General features: G+C 45.1%; 1 protein-coding gene across 1 annotated transcript; it reads right to left on the reverse strand.

Moving 5' to 3' along the window:
- Positions 1 to 5,769: 5,769 nt before the first annotated feature.
- On the reverse strand, positions 5,770 to 19,516 carry LOC104502689 (protein FAM115C-like). Its single transcript, XM_010158645.1, has 7 exons — positions 18,900 to 19,516; positions 16,096 to 17,066; positions 14,147 to 14,241; positions 12,429 to 12,642; positions 11,366 to 11,605; positions 9,197 to 9,534; positions 5,770 to 6,015 (listed from the first exon to the last, which is right to left on the reverse strand). The coding sequence occupies exons 1-7, from the start codon at positions 19,514 to 19,516 to the stop codon at positions 5,770 to 5,772; spliced, it is 2,721 nt and encodes a 906-aa protein (XP_010156947.1).
- Between the last annotated feature and the right edge of the window lie 355 nt (positions 19,517 to 19,871).

Raw genomic sequence — 19,871 nt, forward strand, 5'->3', positions numbered from 1 at the left:
ACTCAATCCCACCGTCCATGTCGCCGACAAAGATGCTATACAGTACCAGTCCCAATCCCAACCTCTGCGTAACACCACTCATCATTGGTCTCCACTCCCAACCCTTGTGTAACACCACTCATCACTGGTCTCCACTCACACACTGAGTGTGGCCATCCAGCCAGTTCCTTATCCATCGAGCGGTCCATCTGTCAAATCCCTGTCTCTCCAGTTTACAGACAAGGATGTCGTGCAGGACAGTGTCGAACACTTTGCACAAGTCCAGGTAGATGATATCAGTTGCCCGTCCTCTATCCACCAAGGTTGTGACCCCATCGTAGAAGCCACCAGATCCATCAGGCACGATCTGCCCTTGGTGAAGCCATGTTGGCTGTCACCAATCACCTCCTCATTCTCCATGTGCCGTAGCATGGTTTCCAGGAGGATCTGCTCCATGATCTTGCCAGGCACAGAGGTGACACTGACTGACCTTTGGTTCCCCAGATCCTCCTTTTTTTCCCTTTTTAAAGATGGGGATTTTATTTCCCCTTTTCCAGTCAGTGGGAACCTCACCAAACCACCACAACTTCTCAAATATGATGGACAGAGGTTTTGCAACCTTATCCGCTCTTCTTTCAGGTCCCACAGATGTATTCCATCAGGTTCCATGGACTTGTGCACCTTCAGGTCCCTTAGGTGTTCTCGAACCTGATCCTCCCTAACCATGGGTGGTTCCCCATTTTCCCCCGTCCCTGCCCTTGTCTTACGCACATCATCAAGGTGTTCAGTGTATTGAGCTTCAAGTCAGTGATACTGAACCTCCTTAGGACCCAGAGGAAGAAACAGGTCCAAAGACCAAGGAGCTGATGTACATGTTAGCCACATGAAGGAACTACATAATAGGAGAGTTACAACCTGATGTTCTATCCACATTTTACCTCCTGATCTCTTATTCCACTACCTCCTTTCACCCCAAATAGTGGTCATGCTGGACAAAGACAAGGCTTCTGATTTGTAAGCATTTATGCTCTCAGCCAGATGCCTTTCAGTATAATTAATTATGAGCCGTTCTTCCTATTGCATCCAGGCACAGAGCCTATTTAAATTATTGGCAATGCAGGAGTTAATGCAGTGTTACACAGTGAGGACAATTTTTACTGTAGAGGCAAATGCAGAAAGTAACAGCTAATGATTAATTTATGTAATCCAGGGTTTCATTAATGTCCCCTGCTTTTACCCTTTTTTCCGGTAGGTCCAAAAAGGGAAGGTAGGCAAACATTGCATACAAGAAAGATAATCAGATACTGAAGAATGTAACTCATTTAATCCACTACTGAAAAGGAATCTTCTCCAAGTAGTGGATTTTCAGACTAGAGTTTCATGAGCGCCCACAGATTTTAAGCAATGTGAACTATCAAGAAGTATGTCATATCACCCAAGCTGTACTATCCTGTTTCTTTTTCAAAAAATAATAGTATTGTGCTGGTTTTAGTCAGGAGAGAGTGAACTCTCTTCACAGGGGCTGGTATGAAGCCAGGTTTCTGGATTTACCCTGAGAAAAGTACAGATAAGGTGTCTTTTCAACTGCTGCTGGGGAGTGCTTGCACCAAATTCATGGTCTTTCCCAGCTCGTGATACTGCAGCTGCATTCCCAACTTTCTTGCTACAGGCAGTGGAGGGACACACAGCTCAGACAGCCGACCCAAACTGACCGGGGGAGTATTTCATTCCATAGCACGTCATGCTTGGTACATAGTTGGGGAGTGGGATCGGGAGCCATTACACTTTCACTTTCTTTCACTTGCTAACACTCTAACTCTGTTGTTAGCTGCTTTGCTGGCTCGTTCATGAGGGAGTTGGTGTGTCTGTTAGTTTTCCCGGTCATGCTGTCGCGGATAGGGTTCACTCGGAATCTGCTGCAATCACTCTCAAGCTCCGGCTCTTGGGCTCTGACTCTTCCTTCTCAGGACCTGGCTGTGTATCAGTCGGCGGGTGGTAAGCAATTGTATCCTATTGTAGCATGTTTTATTTTCTATTATTTCAATTACTTGTGTATTTGTGTATATATATATATTATTCATTTAGATTCAATTAGTAAATAGTTCTTATCTCAATTTTACGAGCTTCCTTGTCTTTTTCCTCCTATTCTTCCCCTCTAATAGAGGGGGGACCTGTGAAAGCGGCATCATGATATTTGCTAGCCAGAGTTAAACCACAACAGCATTTACCAGAATGAAGTCTCCATACTCTGCAGAGTCCCGTTTATTTTCGAGGGCATGGTACTCAGATGCTCACTGTTATGAAAGGCAACTTAAGCCTGAAAACAATGTTCTAATTTGATATGATGATTAAAGGGTAAGTAAGATTTTTTTTCTGAAATCATGTCCATAATAAAGTTCCCACTCTGAAGGTCCTACATCTGCATGGTTGAATCTGGATTATCATGGTGGAGAACAAAGAATCATTCCTGAAAACAACCCAGACCAATAATGCTAAATGCCAAGTATGCCTCATCTGGACACACCCAGTTATCTTGAATTAAATCGTGGTTTACTTTATGGAGAGAAGCCACCAATATCTTAATAATGAGAAGTCAGAGTTTATACTTCAATGGCTATTTCCTATCTATTAAAATATGTCCCTACACACATAGTAGAATACCTGGCTCTTACACACATTATACTTCATGATTAAGTCACTTATTTTCCCTTCTCTGCTATAAACTAAAACAATTTCATGTTTCATACTAAGGCAGACAAATTTAAAGTAGAATAATGACTGCATTGTTTATAACTGAACAATATCAAATTGGGAATGTGTATACATTTATACGTAGCAAATTCCATTTCTAATTATATTCCTACTTTGTTGTCTTTAGAGATCTAGATACATAAAAAAATGTATAAGAATGCTACACCAATGTTAATTTAAGCTGCAAAAAGTAAGACTGCCAGATAAAAGGGTGCCATTTCACTTTAATACTGGATGATGCCCATCTCTGCCATATACTGAATGACTTGTATCTTGGGAAGAAAAAAGCATCTTAGATGACACAATTCAAAATTATGATCATGTATATGTAGAAAGTCTCATAATTCATACATTAAATAAAGTGAGGTTTATGGAAAAAATGGAGATCTAAGGTAATACATGCAATGGAAGTAACTTATTGCAACAATAAACCTGTAATGCTTGTCACATATTTTACTTGCATCATCATGTTTTGTGTTCTCCTGTTCCCACCCTTTTTCTCCTAAATATATATATATAAAAATGAAATAGAGAAGGCACACAGCCCCAGAAAACAGTGGATTTGACCATTTGGTTGACAGAAAGAGACTGTGTTCAACACAACATTACAGGAGGAAATAGAGAGTACTTTAAAAAAAATCAGAAATAAATCATGGTGGACAGTGAGCGGAATGAATGGACAAAGCAAAATTCCATGTAACTGCAGCACAGAGAACAGCAAAGGGCAAGATGAAAGAGTGGAATTACATTTTATAACTGGCTGACTGAACTGTTTCAGCTTCAGTTCTGACCCAAAGACCACTCTCTGTATAGCAGATCTCCATTGATTTCAGATGATTTAGAATCAGGTGCTGTTACTGCTGTTCTTTACTTCCAATATATGGATGAACCAAACAAATGCTGTTAAAAATAATGCTTACATCCTCAGCAGTGTCTCTTTGGGCTTAACTGAAGGATGATCACTGAAAGTAGAGCTGTACCTTGCAAATAGAAAACTGCTTAAGTTGTTGATAAGTTTTTTTAAAGACAACCCTGTAAGTCTCTCACTGGCTCCACCCTTCACTATCCTGCATCTTTTATCACAGGACAGGTGGCACTGAAGGTAAGAACTTCTCTAAAGGGGAATCACCGTGTGACGCAGTGTTTACACCAAGCAGGATTATTTGTTTCATAAAATATTGTGCCAAAGGAACTGTATTTCCTCAAATAAACGAGCCATTCCTGTATTCCAGAAGAGTTTTATTCAAGGAATACTGCGTCCCATTCAAACTTCAGTTCACTCACATAGTTTGCACCCGCCACAGCTCCATCTCACTGTCCCAAATCTCTTAATCTGCAACAGGCTTCTTTTCTTTCTTGTGTAGCCTTAGGCTATCAGGTATGAAATCACTTCACAGCAGCGAGCAAGTTTTTTTACCCCACTCCTACGCCCACAGAACTCCATGGACCTCTACTACCCCACTGCTCTGCACTGAAAATCTCACTTCTGCTCAGTTCTCACCGTAACCAACTCATATTGCATGTTTCCAAGTGGCACTTTCAGTCGTTCATCCTCTCCAGCCGTTATTCCCCATTCTCACGCACGTTCAGTTTTCCTTTTATTGCCATGGTAATACCATGCAAGATTGAGTGGGAATAGTCTTCAAGTCCCAAAGACAGGTGCACATAGCACTGAACATGTGAGGAAACTGGTCAAAAAATCACTTACATCACTGTCATGCTGCAGAGTTCACGGTCTTTCACGCTAAGGTGACGGTTCATCTAACCTACCTTAGAGAGAAACAGCGACCTGCAAAGGCCCTAAGTGGGGCCTTAGGTGAGCAGCTCAGATTGAGGTGGCTGACTTTTGGAGGCCTAAAGCTGGGCAGATGAATCCCATTTTAGCTATCCTTGATTTATGGATGACTTCCTACACCTGCTGGTGGAGAATCAAAAGCTAAAATAATACAAATAGCACCAATTTCTCTAGTTGCCTAATTAAATTCCGAGAAATCAGAATGAGCAGAACCTATTATTAAATCAGCAGCTCATTCAATGCCACGTTGTTCTTTACTACCAACAAAAGAAAAAACCATGTTTGAAAATAATTTGCTGCTAGCCAGAAAGCTTATACAGAAGTAGCTAATGAAATCAACAGAGTCATCAGCATTTTATTTCACGTTTGCTCCTGACGAGTTACTGTGCCTCTGTGTATTTCTCCAACTGCCCTGGCAAATCTGACACTTCACCTACTGGGGAAATCACCATCAGCCTGATAATAAAAGGCAAGTCTTTTGTCAGATCTTTGTTGGGCTTCCAGCTCCTACTAGCATTAGCAGGCAAATTTCCACTGAAAGCAAGCTGACTGTAAAAATGAAGCCAGTAAGGGTACATGTAATTTGAAAACCTCACCAGTGAACCCATTCATTCTTAGTTTATCAGAGTGCAAAAATCCTCTGGTCTTGGTGTTATTTTTGCTAAGGTTAATGTGGCCTCCTTATCTATTTTACTTCTTTTTTCCATTTCAGCTCCTGCTCAGATCAGTCTCAGGGATGTCCTAGGATTTTCCCAGACTACATATCGAACTGCTCTGTGACTGCTGCTTAAACTACATTTTCACAGAAATTATTAAATGTCTCCTGTGTTACTTTGCCGACTGTCTCTATGACAACGTTTACAGCATCTCAATATCAGCTCTGTATTGTATTAGCTCTTTATAAGCTTATGACAGTAGGTGTGCAATTTCAGCATATTTACAGCGATTAAAAGTTATGAATTTTAGTGTAACCAAAACCATAGTGAAAATGTCACGTTACTGAGATTATAACTGATGAACCCACAGAGCAGCCTATTCACTATTTAACCCTGAGAAGACGGCTTACATGGTTGCTATCTGCACACAGGTGTCTGTTGAATTTCTGTTGAGGTTGACCTCCGTTGACAGCAAGAAGACAAAGAATTCAGTGTAAAGCTAAGCACCCAGTGAGCTGCAATGCAGTACACAAGAGGAAAAAGACAGGCCACAGCTAGTGTGAGGATCAAGGTTTAGCTATTTTTCTTTCATGGTCTATAGGATCTCATTGGGTCCTGTTCCCAGGTGGGTAAAGACGACAGTTCCACAGACAGCTCTTTCTTGATAGGCCATCCCCAGGCTGTAAAAAACGGAGCCAGGTTCTTATTCACCTGCTGAGAAAACTTCTGTGCCCACAAGTTCATCTTAGAAGTGTTGTCTTTTGGGATGGTGGACATTTTCTGGTAGTCAGAGAAGAGGTGGATGAAAGGGTCCCAACCAAACCCTTCCTGCAACTGATGGAGAAGAATATAGTGTAAAAACAATGAAGTTCTCATTTCACTGGCATTATTCCTGTGTTACAAGCAATAAAATAATCCATAGGTTTCTGCAGTGTCTTTTAGCATGAACGTGAAGTTAGATGAAGGCAACTTTCAGGCTTCAGAGCACAACTTACAGCACCAGAGTACAGAGAAATACAGCTTCCATTACACTGGCCACCCAGAGCAAACCGAGATGAAAGATGCGTTGGGAGCAGCCAGCAATGTCAGCAACGTACTACACATGCTGCTGCTTTGGGCAAAGGAAAGCTTCTTGTGCAGTGAAAAAGCATCAGGGAGGAGACTGACAGAAAACCTAGAAAGGAGCACAGGAGAACAAGGAGTAAACAGAAAACGGGAAGGAGGAGAGATCGTTAGCAAGGCATGCTTTGGCTAGGAATAAAACCAAAAGGAATTCTGATAGAAAAACTGCTGTTGCATGAGTAGTGAGTTTAAAGAGGGATGGGAAACCTACGCTGTTGCTCGAGATGAAGTTAATATGAAGAATTGACTTGGAACAACAGCATGACAGGATGCAGAACACCTATTCCATGTCCACAGTTCCTTACCAAGCCATGAACTACATCCCACTTTCTGATACTAAACCGGCTGACACTAAATTCCATTCCACAAATCCTCCATCACGCTGCAACAGCTAAGCAGGAGACAGCACTTCTGCATTAGACAGAACAAACAGGCAGGTTATCTACCTTCGTTAATCCCCCACTGATATGGAAACTCCTGGTGCTGAAACTAGCTATGGACTTGGCAGAATCTTTTTGTAGAGAAGCTTGGAGAGTCACGAGAAGGCTGCGTGGAAGTTGGGAGACAAAGAGGTCTGGTCCTGTGCCAGGTCAGAAGCAGTAAGCCAACTTACACTGGAGAAGGCTCCACATCATGTTAGGTTATGTCTAAACTGGAGAATTCAGGAGCATCTCCTGGACCCTGAGTTCAAGTATGCATCTCAGACACTTCCTAACTTGTCACAGTATGTCCGCAGTGAAGACTATTTGTTCCCTCCCTGCCCTGCTTTCTATGGGAAGAAAACACAGGTACTTGTGGGGTTGAACTGTGGCATATCCTGGACAAGAGGGGAGCCAGCACCCTGGAGCATGCTGCAAGTGCTTCTTTTTTCTAGTCTAGACAGAGCCTTGGAGGTCTCTGACTTTGCTCCAAAGCACACGGTGAGGAGGTGGAGATAGAACAGTACGGACAGGAGTTTTGTTGTTCCATTTAAATCTGTAAATCTCTTGGTCCAGTTAACTGATTTTCTAATTTTTTTTTTTTTTCTTTCAAGATCTGTGTTACAGGCTTCAGTGACCACTCTGGAGAGGTGAATGGGTATCCAGGCTGAACTTGTGAGAGATGGCATGCTCCATAAGGCAATGGCAAGACCAGAGGATACCCTGCTGCCAGGCAAGTGTAAGAACCAGACAGGAGTTGGACCCGAAGAGGCCTCACTGAAGGTTAAAGACTTCTTGGATTGAAGGAATGTGAGAAGCATCTAAATGGCAGCCAGATGTGGGCTCAAAGGAACTTGGAGACGATTCAAAACCAACCCAACCCAACCCTCAACATCATGGCTGTAATAGGGACAGTATATAGTCACCATTGTAATTGTTCTTTCATGTTGCATTTATCCCAGCAGTCCTGTCAGTAGCCAGACAGAAATCCCAGCCAACAGGGTGTGGGTGAGGCAATGGGGCAGTGGCCAAAATGGTAAGGTTGTGTGGAAAAATCTCCCCTTTTGAAGCTGTTCCACTCTGTATAACTATCTGTTATCGTTGCACCAGAGAAAACAGAGGTTGACTCTTCAGCTTGATGATTCAGGCATTTCTCTGGGATGCGGAAAAAACATCTTTTTCATATAAGATGTGAGATCTCCCAGACAAGGAGGCTGAGGGGCACTCACAACAGTCACTAGTGTATGCCATCATAATGGACATTTGCCTTAAAATCAGGTTGATTGCTCTCTCCTTGAGACTACTAGTTGCTACAAGGATTAAGGGATATCAGAAGGATATTGACCACTTGGAGCGAGTCCAGAGGAGGCCACGAAGATGATCAGAGGGCTGGAGCACCTCTCCTATGATGAAAGGCTGCGAGAACTGGGCTTGTTCAGCCTGGAGAAGAGGAGGCTCCGAGGTGACCTCATTGCAGCTTTCCAGTACCTGAAGGGGCTACAAGGGGACTGGGAGAGGACTTTTTACAAGGGCCTGTAGTAATAGGACAAGGGGTAATGGGTATAAATTGAAAACAGGGAGGTTTAGATTAGATATCAGGAAGAAATTCTTCACAGAGAGGGTGGTGAGGCACTGGGACAGGTTGCCCAGAGATGTTGTGGATGCCCCATCCGTGGAAGTGTCCAAGGCCAGGCTGGATGAGGCTTTGAGCAACCTGGTCTAGGGGAAGGTGTCCCTGCCCATGGCAGGGGGGTTGGAACTAGATGATCTTTAAGGTCCCTTCCAACCCTAACCATTCTATGATTTTATGATTCTAAGGGAAAGGGAACAATCTCTCTCCCATGCTTCCCAAGAGAATGCACTTTAATCTAGGACAGGGTTCATGATTTAAAGTCTTGACCACAGTGAGGGATCCAGTTACACGTGCAGGGGGATAAGCTGAACCCATACCTTTCCCTCTTGATGGACTGCACTGGCTCCACTCAATGCATCGACCAATACGAACACCCTGCTCTTCGCTATGTTTTGTGAAGAGGAGCCTAGCCATGTAACTCGCCAGAATACTGCTTCTAGACACATTATAATGTCAAGGGTTTTTTTTTTGCCAACTAGCCCAATGTCCCACAGGAAATCTGCAGCAGGTTAAAGAGCTGTGTCCAAGGTTGATCATCTTTTTCCATCCCTGCATAACATAATGCAGTTCCTGTTTCTCTCCTAGAGAGAAAGACTACTATATTGCACTGAGCTCTCTCCCTCAGTGGCTAAGCCCAAGTCTGGCAAAGGAAGGATTTTAGGAGACATCAGCATTAGGTACTCTGTTTGTATACCTCTCAGGCGCTTTCTTGACCCAAGATGAACCCAGATTGTAAGCAAACATTTAGAAGGCACGATAGCTACAGTCACCAGGCTACAAACATCCTTCTGACACAGGCTTTGCTGACTACACTAAGAATACACCCGCTTTTCCCAGTTACCTGCAGGTATGTCTCCAGAGCAGTCCACACCTCCCAGTCCTTTAGTTGAGTGCCTTTCTTCAGATATTTCCTTATCCTTTCCTCCCGACATTGCGACCTAAGTGCCTGATGGGCCTGATGCCTGGGAATCCCCAGCACCTTCTCATGAACATAGACAGACCAGAGGTTGCAGGTAGCCTCTGTGGTATGAGGGGGAAACTCCCATGCTTGCTGCTGTTGATTGTGTCCCAGCTCATGGACAGGACCCCAAAGACCAGTAGTTTTCATATGTTTCATGTCTAACATCTCCTTCACCGAATCTAGGTGGCCCATGATGGGGTAGCCAGCATGCATCCAGCCTGCAGGAAAAACAGGTACCAACACACATCGTAAGTGTTCACCCCTGTGCCTCTTGGACATAAACGACTATTTCTTTTTTAATTTTTCTAGTGCCTTTCCTCCATCTCATAAACCACACTGTGTCACCATGAATGATTTTTTTTCCCTTTGTGAAGTAAGGCAATACTACAAGTTTTACCCTAACAAATAGTCAAATAAGCAGTGTAAAGGTAGTACTGGACTATCAGTACAGTTTCATCTGCTTTGCCTTTCTATACAAAAGCATACACTCACAGCTAAACTGAGGTTCAGACTTCAGGAGGAGGAAAAAAGCCTGACCACTGCCCAGAATACACCTGAACTCTAACAAACAGCACAGTTGACACCAACCCAACCACGCAATAATGTGACTCAGCACCCTGGCAGAGCTTGAGTGTTCTTATTTAGAGTGTCTGTGCTCCAGTAGTCAGCAGTGTAGATGAGACACATGGAAGTCAGCTTGTCATGCTTAAGGGCTGTAAAACTTGTCAGGCTTAAGCCTGTTCTGAACCTCACAGATTAGCTATTCTATAAACCATTTCCCAGCATCATGCTAGGCAAGGACCTTTCACTGCAAAGGATTTTTCTTAGGTGTCCTTGGTGTCTTCATCCCTAATTTGTTCTTGAAGATTCCCAAAACTTTGTACAAAAGTCACCTCCCCGAACTCAAACACCTATTGTAGCAGGGGATAAGCAGCCCTTTACACTCACTACACAGGGAGCCTACACAGCTAGCTTTGACTGAACACTAAGCTTGTACACTACCCAAGCTGGAGAACATGAATGGCAACACTCTTCCTGCAGGAACTATCTTGAGCTCTCTCATTAAAAAGAGAAATGCATGCATCTAGCAGCCACTGGCACTCAGAAAGTTCAGGTCCAGAAACGTGAGTAAAACTATTCAGTCCACCCTAAACAAAAGGGAATTTTATGTCTGCAGGCTGATCTTTTTAACTGGCATTTACTCAGAATAGTAGAATTTAACATTCGCAAGATGTGTGCAACAAATTCTTTCCGTGTGGCTCTGCAAAGGGCTAGGACATCAGGGTTCATGCCAGGCCCATGTCTCATTGTGGGATGATGAATTTAACCAGTCTATTTTGAAAAACAACTGAACAAAACTTGTATTGCAAAGTTCCACATTTACCATGTAATTTGACTGTAGATAAAATGCATTTGGTTCACAACTGGAAAACGTGGGGGGTGGGGGCATCAGCTGCAAAACTACACACTTACCATCTCTGACAGTGACACATACCAATTCTACTTTTCCACTGCCATCATCTCAGGCACGCATCTTTTCAGGCTAAGCTTTTCCCACAATAACCTTTGTGGAGCTATTCTCCAGCAGGTCGGTTGTTAAACACACGGGTTTAACAATTGTCACTGAATGCATGAGAACAGTCCTGTGGCTGAGGCAGGATAAAAACAGAAATCAGGTCGGTCTCCCACCTGTACTGACTCTGCAGTGCATTCAGGAGGGAGAATAAGTAACATCTGAGTCAAAACCACTGCAGTGAGCAGCTCTGCTTCTTAACACACCAGGGCAGAACAGCAGCCTCAGCTGCTGTTGTAACACCCGTTTTAAGAGCAAGGAGGCATTTGAAAGGGCCAATACGTTTTACTAAGCCCTGCCTTACCAAGTTTCCATCCCGACCGAGTAGCTCACCATTACGCAAAGGTCGCATTCATTTAACATCCTACATATGTTCCCAGTCTGGTTTTAGCAAAATAACCTTGAAGGAAGAGACACTGCTGCTAGGGGCCACTTGTCCCTTAGCCCTTGAGAAGGCCATATGGCAATGTACCTACCACATGAGATCTGGACATCTGTTACAATCCTCTCTGGCCTTGGGAATTTTGTTGGCCTTGCTGCCAATTCACTTATTGCCACCATGATCTCATTCCACAGGGTCAGCAGTGGCTGGGGGTTCTCTATGTGGCGGATGCTATCAGATGGCACTGTCAGGATGAGATTCTCAACAGCCAGTTCCGCCCAGGGAGCAGGGTAGTGCCGGATACAGGCCTTCCACTGTTCTTCACAGGTCTCCCCTACATCAACGACACAGAAAAGCAGTTAAGCACAGCCGTGACTTTTGAGCACATTCCCAGAGGTCGAGCTGAAGAAAGATAGCACAGTTGTGCAATTATCCTGGAAAACAGTATAGTTGGTAGCTGTGACTTGAGGTGGTGGCTGTCAACTAGTAAATCCTTATCTTGTGCTTGGGAAGTCTCCTCAGGCTCTTTAACGGGTAGGAGACAGACAGAAAAGGACTGGCATATACCAGGGTAATAGCATAGCACCAACAGATCCCCATTTTCCATCTGAGAACAAGAAGCACCAGGTTTCTCCAGTGGCTCTCGATGATGTAATTTCTTCTTGTCCAGCAGAGATTTTCTGTTTCATATAACAACCCTGCTTTTGTTTAATTTGACAGAAGAGCAAGAAGAAATTGCGCACAGGAAGAGGAAAGAAAGCGATGGAAAACACGGGATGAGATTTATTTTAGGGACTGGAGGTGGCCATATGGGGGCACAATCAAGCAGGCAGAACACAAGTCAAGCTCCATCGTGGCAGAGGTCGGACTGTCCCCCTCACTCAGAAATGACAACTCCAACCTCCAAGAAATGTTGGTTTGGACAAACAATGCCCATTTTGTGACAGCTCCTCCACCCACCACCTGCGACGTAGCAGGCACAAAGTGACTGACTTACCCAGAATCCCAGAGGTCAGCAAAGCAAGGAAACTAAATTTGGGTATTCCTAAACCAGGGCATTTCTAAGAAGTACCTAAGCACAGGTTCCTTCCAGTGACAGGAATAGCAGCATCTGTGAGCAGCAGTAAGAAGAGAGGCACCAAGGTAAACATACCTACCAAGCTTGAAGAAAGGAGCTCTGACTGCCCCTTCTACTGTGATGTCCACTTTCCCCAGGATGCTCTTTGGTGGTACTACGATGTAAATGAGGCCACCCCAGAGGCAGGAAATAGATTGTTTCTGGCAGGCAATATCACAGGTGCGTGTCACCACTGGGGCCCGTTTCAGCTCAGTGGCATGAGAGAGGTCATCTGTGTGACACCCAATCTGCACCTGGCAAACAGAAGGGTAGAACAGCTGTCAAAGGGCTCCAAGTGTGACCTGGCAGACCAACTGCAACCCCCTGGGCCATCTGCCTCAGCACTGTCCTTGCAGGGCACGCATGCAGAGTCAGCCTTCTGACTCCAGTCTAGTTCAAGTTTTCAGCCTGTGGTGACCAGAAGCAGCAAATACAACGAAAACAGTTGAAGTTCAATTCTATCCCTGTCTCAGACAGCCTTACTTCTGTACTCCCATTATTCCTGGGTGAACTACAACCACCACCAGTTCAGGGTACCTGCAGTGACTTCTTTCACTGCAATGTACTTGCATTGATCATTCCTTCACCCTTCACCAGCATCAAAGTCACATCCTGTAACATAGGAGTTGGAGAGATGTGATCACTGCTGGCTTCTTTTATTGTGCCTCTTCCATGGAAGAGATGTGATCACTTCTTTTATTGTGCCTCTTCCATGGTCCTCACAGAGTAAAACAGACAGCATGTGGCTGCAGGATCAGACAGAACACCTGAGTTAACTTGGCATTTCAGCTACAGGGAGCTCACTGCAAAAAATACCTAAGCAGGTAAGCATTGATCTGCTTCGCACTTTGTAGAGACCAGGATCCCAAGTGACTAGTTTGTATCTGATCCGAATACATCTACATGAATAATAGCAATGGAACTGCAAAAGTACCTTATGAGAGATCTGGACAAACGGACCTATGTTTGGTGCATAGAAGGGCCCAAGTACTTATCTTGGGCCTGAAAATCACCTTGATCAGTTCTCTTTGCATGATAAAAAATCCCAAATACAGCTGCCTTTAGGCAGCAGCCACACTCAGTTATCCCACCAGCACACAGAAATAAGAGGAATGCAACAGAATGGATTGGGAAACAAGCTGAAAAATTATATCAGAAGGGTATTGACCACTTGGAGCGAGTCCAGAGGAGGCTACGAAGATGATCAGAGGGCTGGAGCACCTCTCCTATGATGAAAGGCTGTGAGAACTGGGCTTGTTCAGCCTGGAGAAGAGGAGGCTCCGAGGAGACCTCATTGCAGCTTTCCAGTATCTGAAGGGGCTACAAGGGTGCTGGGAGAGGACTTTTTACAAGGGCCTGTAGTGACAGGACAAGGGGTAACGGGTACAAATTGAAAACAGGGAGGTTTAGATTAGATATCAGGAAGAAATTCTTCCCGGAGAGGGTGGGGAGGCACTAGGACAGGTTGCCCAGAGAAGCTGTGGATGCCTCATCCCTGGATGTCTTCAAGGCCAGGTTGGATGAACCCCCCCATGGCAGGGGGGTTGGAACTAGATGATCTTTAAGGTCCCTTCCAACCCTAACCATTCTATGATTCTATGATTATGACAATGCAGTGGAAATGCCTCAGGGTGGCAGCAGCAGGAAAGGACTGAAAAGGCAGCAAAACCAATGAGAAAAACCTTCTGCCTGCTATTTTTGCCTTCTCACCTGACAAATAGTTCGGTGTAAACAGAAGTCAAACCAGAGACAGCTTACCTTCAGACCAGAACCCACCAGCAGGCAAGGGAATGTTATAACTGCCGTGTGCCCTTCAGGCAGGTAGAGTCCCGTACTCCTCCAGGCTGTCTTACCTATACAGTAAGAGAACACAATCAAGCACTTCTTCAGCCTCACATTACACCTTCTGGAGATTTCAAGCTGCAACAGAAGAATCTTCTGTCCCTTCCTTTTCCCTTGCTCTACACTCACAGAACTGTCTCACGTTTTACCCAACATGTCAGAAATACAGTTTAAAGCATAAGGTAGCAGCATGGGTAAGATCATCACACCATTAGCAAGTAAGCCCACCTGAATCTGAACCTCTGGAAATGCCAAGCTTTGATGTGTTTACTAGTATCTTTTAAAAATAAGAAGAAAAAAAAAGAAACCAAAGCCCCAACACTTCCTCCACTCAGATTGTCTTATACCCTCATAAGAAGTGGTGGTATTAACCATGGTTAAAGTTGTAATGGTCAAAAAACATTACCTAAATAACAACTGACAGGAATTCCATTTCTAGCTGACTGAGGTCATGAGAAAGCCTAAAAGGACTCTTCTATGCTAGATGTAACTGTAAGATGGGTACCCCACCATACCACTACAATTTAGCATGTTTCTAGACAGTCTTCCCATGGAAAAGCAAGTCTTCTCTGCCCAGATCTCTGTGCACATTTGTGGTACGCAGTGCAAAACTGATCCATCTCTACAGTACTGATAAAGCAAAATCCAATCCCTAGTTCTGACATAAAGTTCACTCAAGTATATTTCAACACAAACAGCAAAAGTCCTAAAAAGAGCTGAACTGTCATAATGCACCCAACTTCCAACCTTTTTTGTCCTTCAAGAAAGCAGGACCAGTTTTGTCAAGCAAAACCTAATCCAAAGAAAATGCAGATTAGACCGTATCACAATTTTTCATCAGTTCAATATCAGTTTCACTCAATGTGCATGAAAAGCATTTTTGAAATTGTGTTCAGGGTTCACTAGCATTTCTTTCTTTTTTTTGTTTATGTGAAACGACACAAATTCTGAATATTTCTGGTCAAACAAAATACTGTGTTTGATCTAATGCATTCAGTTCAGCCAACCTTAACAATTTTTCCCTTTTGTCCAGACTCATTAGTTTTAAAACCAGCGAGCTACGACTTTTTTCTCTGCATATCCTCTGCATTCAGACTTAGCCCCTCCAGAACAGTCTAATTTATTTCATTAGAGCACTTTGGAAAACAACTCCTCTCAATAATATTCTAATACAAAAAAAATCAAGGTGAATCTGTGGAGGGGATAATACCTTAGCAGTGGAATTTAACCTCGGGTTGGAACCTATTAGCTGTGAGCAGGAATCTCAGCAAGGCTGTATAAATAAGCTTGGACAAATCATTCAGGGTGTAATTACCAAATACCTTGGCTTGGGTGGTGTTAAGCCAAGAGGTTCCCACCATGCTTCCAGCCTCTTGTTGTCACCCCCAAAACCAGACCTTCATTCCACCAACTGCGCTGACACAACAAGTTGTGGAATGGTGCTGTAACTCAGGCTGAACTTGTCTAGATAAAAAGTAAACTTTTTATTCCTAACTCCTATCTAGAATGGCCCCCTCAGATGGCTGTATCAGCACCACTATGGCAACAACAACCTGCAGTGTAGAGCCCGGGGTTTCTCAAGGAAGCTTGCTTGTGAAAGCCACCGTGCTGTGCAAGCACCCTGAGGTGCCTCTGCGAGGCGGTTCTTCTCCCCCACGTGCCTGCACACCAACAGCGAGGAAGCAGGACTTTCATAAGGTGTTTCAGAGAGCTGAAACCAGGGCTGGCCACAAAAGGAGCCTACGCAGAGGCCAGCCTCCTCACAAGCCCACGGTGAAATTGTGCTTCTGTCCCCATGTCGAAACACACGCAGACACGTGCACACTGAGGATGGGTGCCTCTCAAAAGGGAGATACGCTCCTCACCTGGGTTTGTACCATTAATTTCCACAGTGATGGGGGGGCCACAGACCCCAGCAGCAGATTTCTGCACGAGGACTGCGCTGTCCGTCATGGTGAGGGACAGCTCGGTTGCCATGCAGAGAAGGACTGCCTCTTTGGAGTTGCTCTTGACAGGGCGGTACCGGCTGACGCGTGGGATCCCACTTCTCTGAAGGACTTTGGTCAGGATGCGGTGAAGCGAGGCATACGCAGGGCAGTCATGGGCTGGAATGTGCAGAAAGGCAGCACAGTCTTGTGCTAGCCTTTGCAACCAGTCTTTCAAGGGGGCTTTGAGCTCCTCGTGCCTGCCCACGTGCCCGTTGAAAAGAGCGAGCGCCTTGCGGAAGTGGTAGTGCTCCCCCGACCCCACGGCCGGCTGCTTGGCAGCCTGGATGCTCTGCCCCAGGATGCTCAGCCCAAAGCGATTCAGGATCCTGTTGCCAGGATATTTTGCCACAGCAGCTTCGCCCTTGTTCTGGGAAGCCCAGTACCAGGCCTGGCCTCCAATCAGTAGGCCACCTCCCTCCACCACGAAAGCGTGAACCCTCTCCGCCTCTCTGTCGCTGTAAGAAGAGCAGCAGTACACGCTGATGTCGCCTGTCAGCGGTGACAACTGACACTTCACCTCTTCCTGAGAGAGGAGGCTAAGGAGTTTCTTCAGGCTGCCATCCACACCCACCAGCCCCTTCCTCCCAGCATCCAGCCAGCAGACAGCGTTGAGCAGGAATCTGGCCAGCTTTGGGGAGAACAGCTGGCTCTCGTGGGTTGCCACCACAACGCGGCCTCGGCCGTAGTGCGCTGCAGCTAAGAGGCAGCGGTGTGAGCTGTCCAGGCAGAGCGGGAAGGAGAGGACACCATGCACGAGCAAGATGGAGGGTATGCCACCTGTCACCAAATCCAGCTCCGACACACCACGCAGGAGAAACTCAGTATCGAGGCTGAGCTTGGCCTGGTGCCTGCAAAACCAAGAGACATCCAGGTTAGCCCTCACCCCAGAAATCTTTTCCACAAAAGGCCACCTTGTCCATCCCTGCCTCTTTTTCCTTCTTCATCCTAGTAAGTCATATTGCCAATCCTTCTATTAAAAAAAAAAAAAATCCATCAATACCTCATTTTTCTCCTTTTAGAGCCTCAGTTTTTGCAGCCAAACCAATCTGTAACAACTTCAGGACTCTCTTAAAAAACAGGAGAGAAAGAAGATGTCAAAAGAAATTTCTAGACCTCTGCCTTTGAAGAGCAGCTTGAAAATCTAAATACACTGCAGAAACTCAAGAATCAGAAGACCTTTCATATGTTGTAAACTGCAGATTTGAACTGCAAATGATGTGGGAATTGGCACATCTCCTAAAACAAACTTTCTTCATTTACCCCACTCTAGGCATTATCTAGGCAAGCCCAGAAGATTCCTCTGTGCCTTCACTCAGCCTCTGCCACTGTTGAGAACTGAAGAAAGGACAGCCAGGCCAGATGCACTAGATGGACAGGCAGACACACTACTAGACAAATAATGAGTGATTAGAAGTTGAATCAGAGCCCTAACACATAGTCCTCACATTACCACTAGTTGGTCTTCACAATATAAAGACGTTATACCATGCAAGGCCCTCTTATCTCTGCTATTTCCATATAATTCCTATATGTCACTGTGGAGAAAGACATACTAAATAATTACTCTCATTTGCTTTATTGACACTTCCTCCTGGTTCTGCCAAACAGATTTTCTTCCAAGACTTGGAAAGAATATGATGTTTCATGGCCACTGCAGCCAACTCAGTAAGAATAAATGATGCTGCCCTTCTGCAGGTGCATAGGACAGGGATTGAATCTGCAGCTCTCCTTTGGTTATTACTTTATTGAGACCCTTCGTCACACAGAATGTGTGCCCAGGCAGACAGCACAGCACCTGCCTTTGACTGCAGTCTGATTCTCTGCGGGTTAAGCAAAGGCCAGCGTGGAGACCCGGATACACAGTGCTGTTATGTGGCAATAAAATTAGGTATCTAAATTTCTCTGTGGCTCTAAATCTAATCAAAACCACCACAAAAGCACCCTAAACAAGGTGTAATTCAATATTAGTTAGCATTTAAAATCTTGGTAATTGCTACATAATTTTGCTCTGCTGAATTCTACACCTCTCTCCCTGTTCCATGCACTGTGTGTGGTAGAAGGCACATACCTGTGCACTGCAAGTGGGAACAAGAATCAATCAGCAAATTAATTAACTTCATTTGTTAGCTCTGGCCTAAGCACTTTGCTGAATTCAACAGCAGAGCCTTCTACCCCAGCCCACCCCCTCAGCTCATGGCCAGCCCCTGGGCTTCCCCTGCTGAAAATGAATTTCTGCAAATAACAGGCTAAACAGGTTTAGCAGCTGCCAGCCAGAGCCTGCCCCAGAGGGCTGGCCTGGTTATCCAACTCCAACCTGGTTTTGAACTATGGGAAAGTTGCCCTGAAAGTACACTGGGGAGAGGAAAAGGAGTTACTGCTCCCATCCCTGTATTGTATTTAGAGTAGGCACACTACTCTGAAAGGTGGCTCCCCTCATTTCCTTCCCCTTGAATGAATTCCTCGTGCCTGGCCCAGCTGCCCTGGAAGCAGTCCAAGACATCCTTCTTTCCAATTGCAAGCAGCAGCAAGGTCCTCCTTAAATTTCAAGGTATCAGTTGCATCCCATCCTGGCTATTAAAGAACCAGCATTCGCTACCATCCTGATCTCAAGAATCTTCCATAAACACCTCACCTGAATAGCCTGACCAGCTGTTTAAAGAGAGAGCAGTTCAGATACTCACGGGACAATTAAGGGGATCTTGGCAATTTTCTTGGCAACTTTGAAGATGCCTTTCTCCACGGTGTTTCCCGTGAAGTACACTCCAGCCACGCTGGTCACTTGGTTCCCGGGGAATTCAAAGAGCACCTTCTCCTTGCCGTGTTGACTAGCCCAGTGCCAGGCCTGGCCACCAACGAGCAGCCCTCCACCCTCCTTTACAAAGCGAACCAGGTCTTTCGCCTGCGTGCTGTCATAGGCATCTACACAGTACACCCCCAGGGAGGGGCTGAGCTCTGCCCCAGCCTCTACTTTGGTGCCAGCCCTGAGCAACAGCTGGGACAGGGAATCCAAACGAGGATGTACCCCAACCAGGGCCTCTGGAGAAGGCTTGAGCCACTTCACAGCATTTCTGAGGAACTGGGAAAACTTGGAGTCCTTCAAGATTCCTTCATGGGAAACAACCACCATTCGGCCCTTCCCATACTGTGAAACAGCGATCAGAACCTGCTTCTTGGAGCTCACAAGCACAGGGAAGGCATCCTCTCCAACAAGTAGCAGCTCACAAGGAACGAAACCGCCAGTGAAGTCCCATGGCCCAACACCATCCACTAGTAGCTCATAGGTGGCAGAGGATTTCATCTTCAGGTCACTCCTGTCTGGTGGAGAGAAGACCAACATTCACTACAGCACGGCTGAGTAACAAAGAACAGCTGTAACAACCCTGTGGGGTCATTGCTGTCTTGTCTAGCAGGAACCCCAGACTAACGAGACTCATTTACTGGGAGCAGCTTTGTGGACACAACTTTCTCCGGGATTTGTGATTTTTTTTGTTTGCTTGTTTGGCTTTGTTACCACACTATTTACCATTTAAACAGAAATGACAAGTATATCAAGATGATGGAGGAAAAGAAAGTGACTGTTTCAACAAATTCTACTATGCATCATGGAAGAGAACAGCAAAATAAAGGCATTTGCTTTTTTATTACAACTAATT

This window comes from Eurypyga helias, unplaced genomic scaffold (genome assembly GCF_000690775.1).
Source record: "Eurypyga helias isolate BGI_N326 unplaced genomic scaffold, ASM69077v1 scaffold21730, whole genome shotgun sequence".
NCBI classification, from domain to species: Eukaryota; Metazoa; Chordata; class Aves; order Eurypygiformes; family Eurypygidae; genus Eurypyga; species Eurypyga helias.

Bases quoted from the DNA above. Each gene is read 5' to 3' on its own strand.
- LOC104502689 (XM_010158645.1), bottom strand. From the start codon at position 19,516: ATGAAATCCTCTGCCACCTATGAGCTACTAGTGGATGGTGTTGGGCCA. The intron at 12,643-14,146 runs GTAAGCTGTCTC...TCTGTTTGCCAG, and splicing joins TGGTGGGTTCTGGTCTGAAG to GTGCAGATTGGGTGTCACAC. The intron at 6,016-9,196 runs GTAACTGGGAAA...CTTCTCCATCAG, and splicing joins CTCTGGAGACATACCTGCAG to TTGCAGGAAGGGTTTGGTTG.